The sequence below is a fragment of the Parasteatoda tepidariorum genome, chromosome 5, assembly GCF_043381705.1.
Source record: "Parasteatoda tepidariorum isolate YZ-2023 chromosome 5, CAS_Ptep_4.0, whole genome shotgun sequence".
NCBI classification, from domain to species: domain Eukaryota; kingdom Metazoa; phylum Arthropoda; class Arachnida; order Araneae; family Theridiidae; genus Parasteatoda; species Parasteatoda tepidariorum.
In genome coordinates this window covers 3980567-3993156 of record NC_092208.1, presented here as the reverse complement: position 1 = coordinate 3993156, position 12590 = coordinate 3980567, and the positions used below count along the sequence as shown (strand labels likewise).

Genomic DNA, 12590 nt, shown 5'->3' with positions numbered 1-12590 from the left:
AATACTGCTGCGCAAGGCAACTCATGGTATTTAAAATTTACCGCAGACAAGTTACTTTCTCCCCTGTAGTTCTTTTGTACTTTCTCCCCTGTAATTATATCTTTGAGGGACCTTAAGAAGTCTATCATAAAAATGTACAGTATAGGCACCAAATTTGATCGAAAATAAGTTTTACCTATATATTTGATGCCTATTTAAACTGCACAAATTATAGTTTGTCTAGGATGAGAACTCCCCCCGCTACAAAGTTTGAGGCCGCCTGCTGCTATGGAAACAAGAATAGCGCATATCAGGAAGTGTAGCTTCTCTTCACTCTAGGGCTAACACACATAGACACAAGAAAAAGGTACCCTTTCTCTCACCGACCTCAAACAGTGACCCCGCACCCCTACTTGAAAGACATACCTCGTTACCATAGTCACCGTCACGGGTCCAGACGAATGCCTAGGGGAGTTCTTACTTTAGACAAACTATACCATGATGCCAGTGGGGCCAATTGCCAAAATTAAGCATCATTGGTACAACATAACGATACCAATGATGGTATCAATGGTTTTTACGGTACAACATAACGAATAAGTACATTTTCTCCATTAATTTTGTTTTTTAAGCTCATAGCTTAATTTTTTTATCTCTCAATTAGTATTTATTACCAAAATTAATTAAGCATCATTGATGTCAATGAAGGCTGGATGATTTTTCGCGCCTTCTTAAACGAACTAATTCTATTCATCCATTAATTTTGCCTTTTAGTACCTAGTTTATTATTTTACTTCATTTTAGCTACTATCACCAAAATTAATTATAATATATAATAATATTTCTGTTTCTTGCGTTTCTCTTCGACGAATTAGTTCGATTTCTCCCTTAATTTTGTTATTTCAATTACCGTTGATTTTAAATTACAGTTAAACCTCTATTTTACGAATTCGCTAAATTCCGATAATAAGTTCGTTATATGGAAAATTCGTTGAATAGAAAATCATCTTTTGAAATACTTAAACAACACAAAACAGGTTTTTAATTCATTAACACCAGACACAATTAAAATAGCTATGGATACACCTTTATCTTGTAAATTAGTATCTAGAATTTATTAAATAAATCTTAACCATAAAAGAAATCTGCATGGAAAGCAAGAATAAGCAAACCATTATCCAGTGTTACACTATCATGCTACATACATTTTCATCTGAAAAAAGCTAAATTTATGTGTAAAATTATAGCTGCATATATTATAAAAGTATTTGTAAACATGCATTACCACATGTGTTCTTAAGTTTAATTGCTACTGATAAAATCAGTTTTGTCTGAGTTTTTCGTTTTGATAAGCAAGCAAAAAGGGAAAGGGATTTTACTGCTTTCTCTAAAAGTTGAGTGGCTGCAAAAATCAATTCATGTTCATTTCCCCCATAAAATGCGTTAACAAGTTTGAAATGTTCTGAAATATTTTGCAAAATAGGGAAAGTGGATCTCAAGGAAAAGTTCGTTTAATATAGAATTCACCTCACTATTTAGAAGTTATTTTACGATTAAATTTCCAAAATGTTGCTGGTTCCTAGAAAAACGAATAGAAAAATAGAGGAATTCTCAGAATGGAAGTTCGTTAAATAGAAGTCCAACAGTATTTATTTTTTTATAAAAGCACAACAGTAAACGAAATAAACACGTGGTTTCAAATAACCTTAGTAATACTACTTTGGAGGACGATTATGCTTCAACGATCACGTTGATTACTCATATATAACCTGGCATAACGAATAAAAATTAAGTAATACGAAACGCCGCAGTAAATTAATTTTTTTAAAAGAAGCTGTGAGCTAAAAAACATCAGTGATGTTACCCATCAAATGTTTGAAAAAAAAAACTGAATCGTCTATAGTTTATTTTAAAACAATGGCTTCCGCTAAGCCATTGAGAAAATTCTATTTTTTAATTCTATTATTTGAAAGAATTGACGCTCACTTTGTAATCTAAAAAAAGTTTCAAATAATTTTCTCATTGTGAAAAGTTATAAAAAAATTCACAAAATAAACTTCATTAAGTTAACTATATAAATGCCCTTTACATAGCATGGTTTGGACTAAACGAATGCTTCTTAAAAATTTTGATTGTTTAATTCCTCACGACTTTGGGTATTTTTGAAAAAATTTGACGCATACTTTTTATCTGAAACAAGTTTTAAGTGAATTACTCTTTGCAAAAAATTATAGAAAATTCACAAAGTGTTCTCCATTATGTTAACCATATATATGATCTTAACGTGGCATGACTCTAGAGTGTGGCATGGTCAAATAAGTGTCCAATGTTTAAAAAATACCCATAGCTGTGAAGAAATAAATACCCAAAAATTTTAAGAGGCCTTTGTTTAGTCCAAACCATTCTTTCTAAAATGCATATTTATAATTTCAAAAAAATGGAATTTATTATTATTTTTTGCGATGAGAAATTCTTTTGATTTTTTTTTCTTCAGATTACAAAGTGAGCGTCAACTTTTTTAAAAATAACCCATTCATGTACAGTTCATGGCCCAATTATGAGACACCCCTATAAGATTCGATGTGAAATCTTAATTATCAGGTGATACTGTAAAGCTTTATTGTTTTTACGCTGTTAAAACCGGTTTGCATTCGTTTATGTTCGTGTATTAATTGGCTAACATTGTAATGCAATACGTTAAAAATCAGGGGTCTGTTTAGAAGAAATTTGGGTCCGTTAACGGACCCTTCACAAAATATCTTTTCATAAAAACGGACTCTTCGCAAAACATCTTTTCATAAAAACGGACCCTTCACAAAATATTTTAACTTTCCTTTTGAGTATTNTGTTACAACTCGACAGTTTATTCTAAAGATAAAAGTTTTAAACAATGGCTTTTTTCAGGTAAATTAAAAATGAAACATATTTAAAATAAATTGATTTAAAGAAGTTTAAGTATACTTATTAGTATTTTTAGATTTTATTTAATATCCCGCGTCCTATTACCTGTGCTTTTTTTGCAATAAATAAATTTTTTGAAAGAACAACAAAAGATTTAAATTATCATAGGAATATAGTGACTTTTTAGTTCATATTTAATAATTTATAATTCATGAAATAAACAAGCTGTATTTGTGTATGGAGCTGCGTTTTATCTCGGAATTAACTACAACAGATTTTTTTCCATTGCCCACCTGAGGAATAACCTATTGACGTAGGTACAGGCACTTGAAGGGCAGATTTGTTGGCATGGACATAGAACAAGGATTGAACAAACATACATGCCTTTCCCGGGATTCGAAACCAGAACCTTTCTGATGCAAGGTAAAAATTACAAAACTGAGAAATAACTTAACGAAATAAATGGTTTTCATTCCATGATGTAAGGTTTGATAAAATTGCCAAATTTTTATCTTTTATATTGTATTTATCAGTTATATGGTAATTTTTATCACTTATATTTTATCACTTTTATTGTTAATTTTCTCTAAATCATTACCAAGGCACTTCACCAAGTGCCTTGGTACCAATCATCACCAAGGTGTATCCATAGAGCCAGAAACACGATGAATTCTACCATATTCTGGTAGTTTTGACTATATTTTTTTCTCAGTATAGGTCTTCAGCAGATATAGATTAATGTGCTGATGTGTTAGATTAATTGTTAGATATACTATTTGATTTAACCTCTATAATTAGATAATAAGTATTCTTGTATTATTAGTTTCCAAGCACTAAATTTTAAATTCTAAAATTTAATAACATGTTAAATTTAAGAAGTAAATTTGGCATTAGGAAATTATAACTTTAATATTTAAATTGTTGCATGCAACTTGAGGTACACAAAAGTAATATCAATCCTGACCATAGTCTATTTCAAATAAATGGAAAAAACTTACATCATATACTGTTATTTATATATAATATATATATATATATATATAAACGTATCGGGTTTTGAAAATAAAGTATAAATTATTTGTGGTTAGAAGATTTCAGGATATTGTAAGTAAAAATCTGTAAGTGCTCAATATTAATCACAAAAAAAAAAATTTCTCCATGAATAACTTTTGATTATATGATCCGGTAATTTATCTTAATTGTTCGAGAGTCTCACCTTAAATAATTAGTGCACTAATTAAGTGCAAATAATATCAGAAACGAAAAAGGTACTTTCTCTGAATAATCTGAAAAATGTGGTCTCAATAGTTTAGTCAGGAGCGCAGTTGAAAGTTTTTTTTATATAGCTTAATTTCTCACTTTAATTTCTCTTATTATAATTTTTTGTATCATGATCATTGTGAAAAGTGATCCCTGTAATTCAATGACTCTTTGTTTATTGTTGTCGATGTATAAACTAATTAACCATAAGTAATAAATAGTAATTAATAAACCTTAATTTGTCTTAATTATTAAACAGTCATTAATAATTTTTAAACCTTAATTATTAAACAGTAATTAATAAGCCATAATTAATAATTAAAAAGCCATAATTTTACTGCAAAAATTTGGTATATATAAAAATTACCAGAGGATATCCCTATGCGATTTTGCCTATGGTAAAATTGTACCATATACTTTTACCATATACGTATGACAATTATTATTTCCCATAGACGCTTATGGCAAAAGTGTGAGGCAAAAGTTTAACCGCATAGGAATATCCTATTTTTTAAATACTAGTTTTACCTTGGAGCAATTGGTATACCGTAATATTTTAGTAATATGAAATAATTTTAATCAATAATCATGTATTTATGATTTTTCTTTTTTTTAAAAAAGAGTAACTTATAGCAGCTAACGTTAGAAAATTCCCACTCATTTGAAACTTTAATGGAACTATCAGTTTCGTTGCAATTGCAATTTTCATATTATTGCAATATCAAATAACCGATGTTAATGAGTTAAAAAAATTTAATTTTATTATCCTTCCATCTTTAGTTTTGTATAGGTTCATTTATTTTTGTCGGACAATGATTGAAATTTTGATATGTGAAAAAGTTAGGACAAATTTTGCTTGCCAAATCTAAGAAATAATTGGAATTTGTATTAGACACAGAGTTCTTGTTAAAAATATTTGAGCAGTATAGCTCGACGTTCGTTTGTTTAAATCTATCTCTTTGCTCGTTTCAATCTACGATAAAAATTTAATTGGCAATAGACTCATTTTGGAGCCAAAGAAAGAAACAGGCACTTTAAAAGGGAAGACGGTATTTGTGTTTGTTGGAGGGAGGGGGGACAATTTTGCAGTAGAATAAATTAACTTTAATTATTTTTTGTGTGTTTTTAGTTGGTGAGGTGAGGCTGACATGGGACGAGGAAAATGAACTTCAAGAATCTGAAGATGGTACGTAGACTACAAATACTTTTCTTACTACGTATTATTATTATCAATGTTTTTTTTTCTTTTACCCTATTCATACCCGCACCATCTTGGATTTTAGGTTAGATTTTTTGTTTTCATTTTATAATTATTACCATATAATATTATCCAATTGGCAAAATGGATCTTGCTTCAGATTTGGTGGCATCCACACACTTTTCAACAATGTTCAAGAATAATAGTAAACAGTGCACATGCGTTTCTATGGCGATCTTTGCTGTTTTTATTTTCATTGGCAGGCATTTTTAATGTAATTACAGAATAATAATTTAAAGTATTTTTATATTCTTTTATTATTAATGTATAATGACTGTCTTGACGGTGATTTCAATATAAATATGAATACTGAAGAAGGAAAAGTATTTTGTGACGTCTTGAAACACGTACATAGGCAGGATATGAAAACCAATCTGACGACGAACATCCATGGAGGCAGCTTTTGCAACCCATGATTTGAAATGTTGTGACGTTTAACGGACTCAATTCAGGGGAAAAAGAAAAGAAAAAAAAAAAAAACAAGTTTTNTTGATCAATGGGTAACCAGTGATCGTAAAAAGGCGATCACAACTTTTTTTTTTGTTTTTGTTTATTTTTATTTTTTTTATTGTGCTTTACAAATTTTTGATGACATAATATAGGGTAATTCAAAATGAATATAACGATTACAAACATCTATAACTAATGAATGAAAAATAATTTATCGATAAAATTTACACAGAAATGTAGAAACAGCTTCAAAGTTTTGTCAACATGCGTCGCAAATTTTCTATGTGACTTCCCTTGGTCACATGGACAACATCTAGGCGGTAGTTCATTTCATTCTGAAGCATTTGTNTGGCCAATGGGTAACCAGTGATAGTAAAAAGGCGATCACAACTTTTTTGCTGATTTTTTAAAATTTTTTATTGTGCTTTACAAATTTCTGATGACATGATATAGGGTAATTCAAAATGAATATAACGATTATAAACATCTATAACTAATGAATGAAAAATAATTTATCGATAAAATTTACACAGAAATGTAGAAACAGCTTCAAAGTTTTGTCAACATGCGTCGCAAATTTTCTATGTGACTTCCCTTGGTCACATGGACAACATCTAGGCGGTAGTTCATTTCATTCTGAAGCATTTGTGCTGTCAGGTTCCCTTTACACAAACATCCTATGATATCTGCGTATCTTGTTTTCAATTGGAGGTTCTTGATTGTAATGCTGACGAAATCTTCATTGCACTGTGATAAATGAATGACAATTGTTTAAAATGGTGCGTAGCATTTCCAAAAAGTACTTAAAGGTGCTTATTTTCGATATTCTTTTTTTAAAAGCTCTTCTTTTCTAGGTGCTTTTTTCATTGGATGTTTTTAAAATGTGTTCAATTTTCCTTTTTCGAATATTAGGTTTTTTCTTTACCATGTCGATTTCTGCCTCGTATTGTGTAAAAACGTGCTTTTTACATTGTTCTATTCAATGTTATCATAATTCATTCAGCAATCTATTTCGGCGGACCGTCTTCCGTAGTGTACGAACGCGCCAATAATGTTACACGTTTGATTGATGAAATACCTGCACGTCTGCATGTGCGTCTACTGAGGGTTCGGTGAGATTATTGCGCTCTCGTGTGCAACTCTGCTGCATTTTGCGAGATAGTCTCCATGTCAGGCTTCATTTTCCACCCTTTGGTATCGAACCGAAAAATCTCTCGATAATGGCTAATATAATCAAGAAAAGAGTTCTTTGTTAGAAACCAGTTATTTTATCATGATCGTGTAGTCTTTGAAAATTATTTTGCATTTTGTTAATGTACATAGTGCTTAAAAATATTTTTTGACTGCTTAAAAAGTGCTCTTATTGTTGAAAGATTTGGCTACGCAACCTGTTCAGTTCCAACACGCAAAATGCTTTCAGCACGGGACTCGCCATTTTCACTAATGAACTCGCGCATGCGCAGGATATCGCTTCACTGCGCCTTGTGTAAAGACATTTTGAAGTTTCGACTACATTCTATGTTAATCTTATCTATAAATTATTTTTCGTTAAATAGTTATTAGCTGTTTGTAAATGCTCTCTATTCATTTTGAAATACCCTGTATTATTTGAAAGCACGTGACTTTTTTAAAACAAAGGTGTAAATAAAACGATTGTTTTATTAGATTTGAAGAAAAAGAGCAGCTTAATAATAGAGTTAGCTTGCCTCAAAATTTTAAAGCAATTAAGTTATGCTTTTTTTTAAAGTTCAATCTAATTGCAGCGGAAACTAATGGGAATCGATTTCGGCAGTGTTTAAAAATTCGCTCATACTTAATTTAGTCCCGTAGTGGACTGATCGTTAAGACACGGTTCCCAGCAGATCCCCGAAGTCAAGCATCACTAGCGGCGGTCAGTGTGCGGGTGGGTGACCATTTGGATTAGCCTGCGTCCGAGGGTGTGCGGTATGGGTCCTCGTTAAACTGTTCTACCGTAAAGTGCTCGACTTCGCGTGCAGGTCGTCGGACTACCGAAGCGAGAGTGCTATCCCCTCTGCAGATAATCAAAATTGTGATGGCATGTCTTCGGATCATCCTCATGGATATTTCCCAGACCGTCGCCAATAACCCATTGCGCAGCTCTAGTGCGGCGTAAATGAACTACAACATACTTAATTGCTCAAAAATAAAGATGTTATCAAAAATCTATTGAGTGTACGAATAAGTTTCCACTGTTCGTCACAAGATGGCGCTACCAGAAGGTTATGTAGAAATTGACTGGCGTTAAACGTTTTATTGTAACTTTGTACATCTGGTAACAACATAAACTTAAAGTATTAGTGATTCCGTATTAGCCTTACGTAATTGTTTTCGTGCAAAAATGTCGAGTTTTGTGCCAAATAAGCGCCAATTGCGGGAACTTTTGATTTGCTTCTATCATTTGAAGAAATCTGCAGCTGAGGCACATCGATTGCTTAGAAAAGCATAGGGTGAGGCTGCTTTAAGTGAGAGAAATTGTCGTCAGTGGTTTCAGAAGTTTTAAAACGGAGAGTTTGACGTGGAAAACAAAGAACACAGTGGAAGGCCGAAGTTGTACGAAGACGAGAAATTGGAAGAATTATTGAAAAAAGATTAATCCTAGACGCATGAAAAACTTCTCTTACATTACAAGTGACTCAGCAAGTAATTTCACATCGTTTAAAATAGTTGGGAATCATCCAAAAGCAAGGAAGTTGGGTTCCATACGAACTGAAGACAAGAGACATTGAACGCCGATTTTGCTTAAAAATTGATTTTGCTATTTGGACACACTTCAATGAGAAGTCCTACCCCACCCGCAGTATTCGCCAGATTATTACCTATTCCAGTCGATGTCACATGGTCTGTCTGAGCAGAAGTTGACATCATTTGAAGTAACCAAGGAATGGCTCGATTCATGGATATTCTTGGAAGGATGAAGAGTTCTTCCGACGCACAGTGGGCCAGTATCCAAGGTTTCGTGGCCAAAATTAGTATTTGGATAAAAATTTGTTACAAAATTTGGGGGGTTTTATTTAGGGGTTTCTTTATACAGGTAAATTGAATTCATAGTTGAAATTTTGAAATACACTAAAAATACCCAAAAAAACAAAATGGCGGCTGAAATATTGCGAGCAAAACAAAAATAAATAAATAAATAAAGTACGTTTAAATAATTAAATATAGCAATGAAAATATAATAATTTTCGTAATTTTATATTAAAAATGAAAAGCAAATTATATTTCCGAAGTAATATTACAAAATAACGCGAATTAATTACAANTAAAACGATTGTTTTATTAGATTTGAAGAAATAGAGCTGCTTAATAATAGAGTTAGCTTGCCGCAAAATTTTAAAGCAATTAAGTTATTCTTTTTTTAAAAGTTCAATATTATTGCAGCTGAAACTAATGGGAATCGATTTGGCCAGTGCTTAAAAATTCGCTCATACTTAATTTAGTCCCATAGTGGACTGATCTTTAAGACACGGTTCCCAACAGATCCCCGAAGTCTAAGCATCACTGGCTGCGGTCAGTGTGCGTGTGGGCGACCATTTGGATCAGTCTGTGCAGGGACCGAGGGTGTGTGGTATGGGTCCTCGTTAAGCTGTTTTACCGTAAAGTGCTCGACTTCGCGTGCAGGTCGTCGGGCTACCGAAGCGGGTGCCATCCCCTCTGCAGAGGATCAAAATTGTGATGGCATGTCTTCGGATCATCCTTAGGAATGTTTCCCAGACCGTCGCCAATAGCCTATTGTGCAGCTCTATTGCGACATAGATGAACTACAAATACAAGATACTTAATTGCTCAAAAATAAAGATGTTATCAAAAGTCTATTGAGTGTAGGAATAGGTTACCGCTGTTCGTCACAAGATGTCACCACCAGAAGGTTATGTGGAAATTGACTGGTGGTAAACGTACGAAGACGAGAAATTGGAAGCATTGTTGGAAGAAGATTGATCCCAAACGCATGAAAAACTTCTCTTACATTACAAGTGACTCAGCAAGTAATCTCACATCGTTTAAAATAGTTGGGAATCATCCAAAAGCAAGGAAGTTAGGTTCCATACGAACTGAAGACAAGAGACATTGAACGTCGATTTTGCATAAAAATTGATTTTGCTTTTTGGATACACTTCAATGAGAAGTCCTACTCCACCCGCAGTATTCGCCAGATTATTACCTATTCCGGTCGATGTCACATGGTCTGTCTGAGCAGAAATTGACATTATTTGAAGTAACCAAGGAATGGCTCGATTCGTGGATATTCTCGGAAAGATGAAGAGTTCTTCCGACGCACAGTGGGCCAGCATCCAAGGTTTCGTGGCCAAAATTAGTATTTGGATAAAAATTTGCTACAAAATTTGGGAAGTTTTATTTAGGGGTTTCTTTATGCAGGTAAATTGAATAAATAGTTGAAATTTTGAAATACACTAAAAATACCCAAAAAAACAAAATGGCGGCTGAAATATTGGGAGCAAAAAAAAAAAAAATTAATAAATAAAGTACGTTTAAACAATTAAATATAGCAATGAAAATATAATAATTTTCGTAGTTTTATATTAAAAATTAAAAGCAAATTATATTTCCGAAGTAATATAACAAAATAAAGCAAATTAATTACAAAATAATGCGAAAACATGAAAAAAAACATAATTTTTGTTTTTCGATATATTTAGTCCACCTTTGCCATACGGGCAAAATGGGCAGTTTTTTTTCGAAAGAAGAAACATCAAGGAAGACAACAAAAAAAAGTTTAGCTAATTACCTCGTGGAATTTTTTGGAACTAAGTTTCGAAAGTCATTCAAACATTATAAAATGTCAAATGAGAAGATATAAACTATAAGTTTGTCAAAAGTATTAACTAATCCAACAAATTGAAAAATTGTACTATAATTTCAGACTAATTACTCTGATAAAAATCTAACAGTAAGGTGAAGTTCCTATGTATATTCCTGAAATAAAAATATAAAAGTTACATTTAAAAATTTTTTTTATATATATTTCAGTACATTGTACTCTTGTCGGTCCAAAAAGTAAATTATAATGTTTGGAATGATTATGAATACTTAATTTGGGCTATATTAAAACTGCCTACACATATTTTAGTTGAAAATTTGATTTTTGACTTTTGGCCAAAGATCATGGTCTTCTGGCCCACAGTGCGACGGGGTATCCGAATGCTCCCACAAATATGGGGAAAAGTAGTATCTAGTAATGGAAAATACTTTGAATAGAAAATAATGTACCGATTTTTCACAATAAACTGCTAATTTTTTATATTAAAAAAAAACAATAAAAAAAATAAAAAAAATGGCGCAAACTTATTTGTACCTATAAAAACAGCAACTTTATAAAATTTAGCTAACTTTCAAAAACTGCAGAGTTTAATTGATCAGAAAAAAAGCTAATCGGGAATACAAAATGGCGCACGTTTTATATGTTGATTTCTGATTGGGTGACAGTCTTGTATTTTAAATATACCGAACGATTCTGCCAAATAGAAGTAAATATCCTCTATCGGTTTTTTTTTTCTTGTAAAATTCTTCGGCAGTTATTTTCAATCTGCGAACCGAGGAGAATGACCTCTTAAAGTCTTCTTATAAGCGTCTATTTAAAGAAAAAAAAGATCACTTATAATATTTGAATTGATATTTCAGGTATGTCATTGGTGGTGGGAGAAATAAGAATCACCAATAGAGTATTTACCAAAGATCTTCTTCATTCGGGAAATTCTGTCTATCACAGGTTGTCCATTCAAGTACAACAATCCGTGAGTCATATTCCGTTCCATAATGTTCTTTAAACATCCTCCAATAGATTTTATATATAAGTGAGTCTCAGCCGTAGACATAATTTTGATTCAATTAAAAAATTTTCAGATGGATGCTGTATTTTTTAATTATCTGCCACATTACAACGAAACAAGAGTTCTGGGATACAGGTCAGTGCTTCATTTTATTCAATTAAGTTTATTTATTGTTCAGTGAAAAATGTTGACATATGAGGGAAATTAAAGAGCTGAGTGGTTGTTAAAGAATTCGAGTATAGTTTGTCTGCTGTAAGAACTCTCCCCGCCACAAAGTCTGTCTGCTGCTATGGAAACAAGAATAGCGCATTTCAGGGAGAGTAGCTTCTCTTCATACGGGAGAAAAATGTTACCTTTCTCTCGTTGACCCGAACCAAAACCTGTTCTAAACAGTGACCCCACACCCCTACTTGAAAAATTTATATCTCGTTACCATAGTTACCGCCACGAGTTCAGACGAATGGATAGAGGAGTTCTTACTTTAGAGACAAACTATAAATTCTGTTATCAAAGGTATAAACACACAAAATTTGAGTTGGTATGTCACATCATCTAAAACTCTTTTAACGGAATGATTTTTGCCACCTACTGCTTCTATTCGTGGAGATTCTTTATAGTCCAGTAATTATAGCAAAAAATTGGTGTTTTTGTCTGAAAAATTAATAACTAAGATTCTTTTGGACAAAAAGCTTTATAAACGAAGCCTGAAAACTCTCCTCTTACAATGGATCTTCTCCAGTTCCACATACAAATAAAATAGCAAAATTGAAAAACGAGAGACTGTTATGAAATTTTACAAGGCGGTACTTCATAAAGGAATGTTTTGCCTTGCACCGTAATCACCGCCCTTAATATGTATTTTTGAAGGCCTTGTCTTTTATTCATTTAGTTATGCAAATTAATATTTAAATGAAGAACAAAAAACTAAAACGCTA

The 12590-nt window shown here is 32.2% G+C and overlaps 1 protein-coding gene across 1 annotated transcript in view; it reads left to right on the top strand.

Moving 5' to 3' along the window:
* Positions 1-12590, top strand: part of LOC107447315 (low-density lipoprotein receptor-related protein 2) — a 42719-nt gene that overhangs the window by 20221 nt on the left and 9908 nt on the right. Inside the window, exons 3-5 of the mRNA XM_043047767.2 lie at positions 5270-5326; positions 11507-11619; positions 11729-11790. Of these exons, the coding sequence (XP_042903701.1) occupies positions 5270-5326; positions 11507-11619; positions 11729-11790 (232 nt within the window). The remainder of the gene's footprint in view (positions 1-5269; positions 5327-11506; positions 11620-11728; positions 11791-12590) is intronic.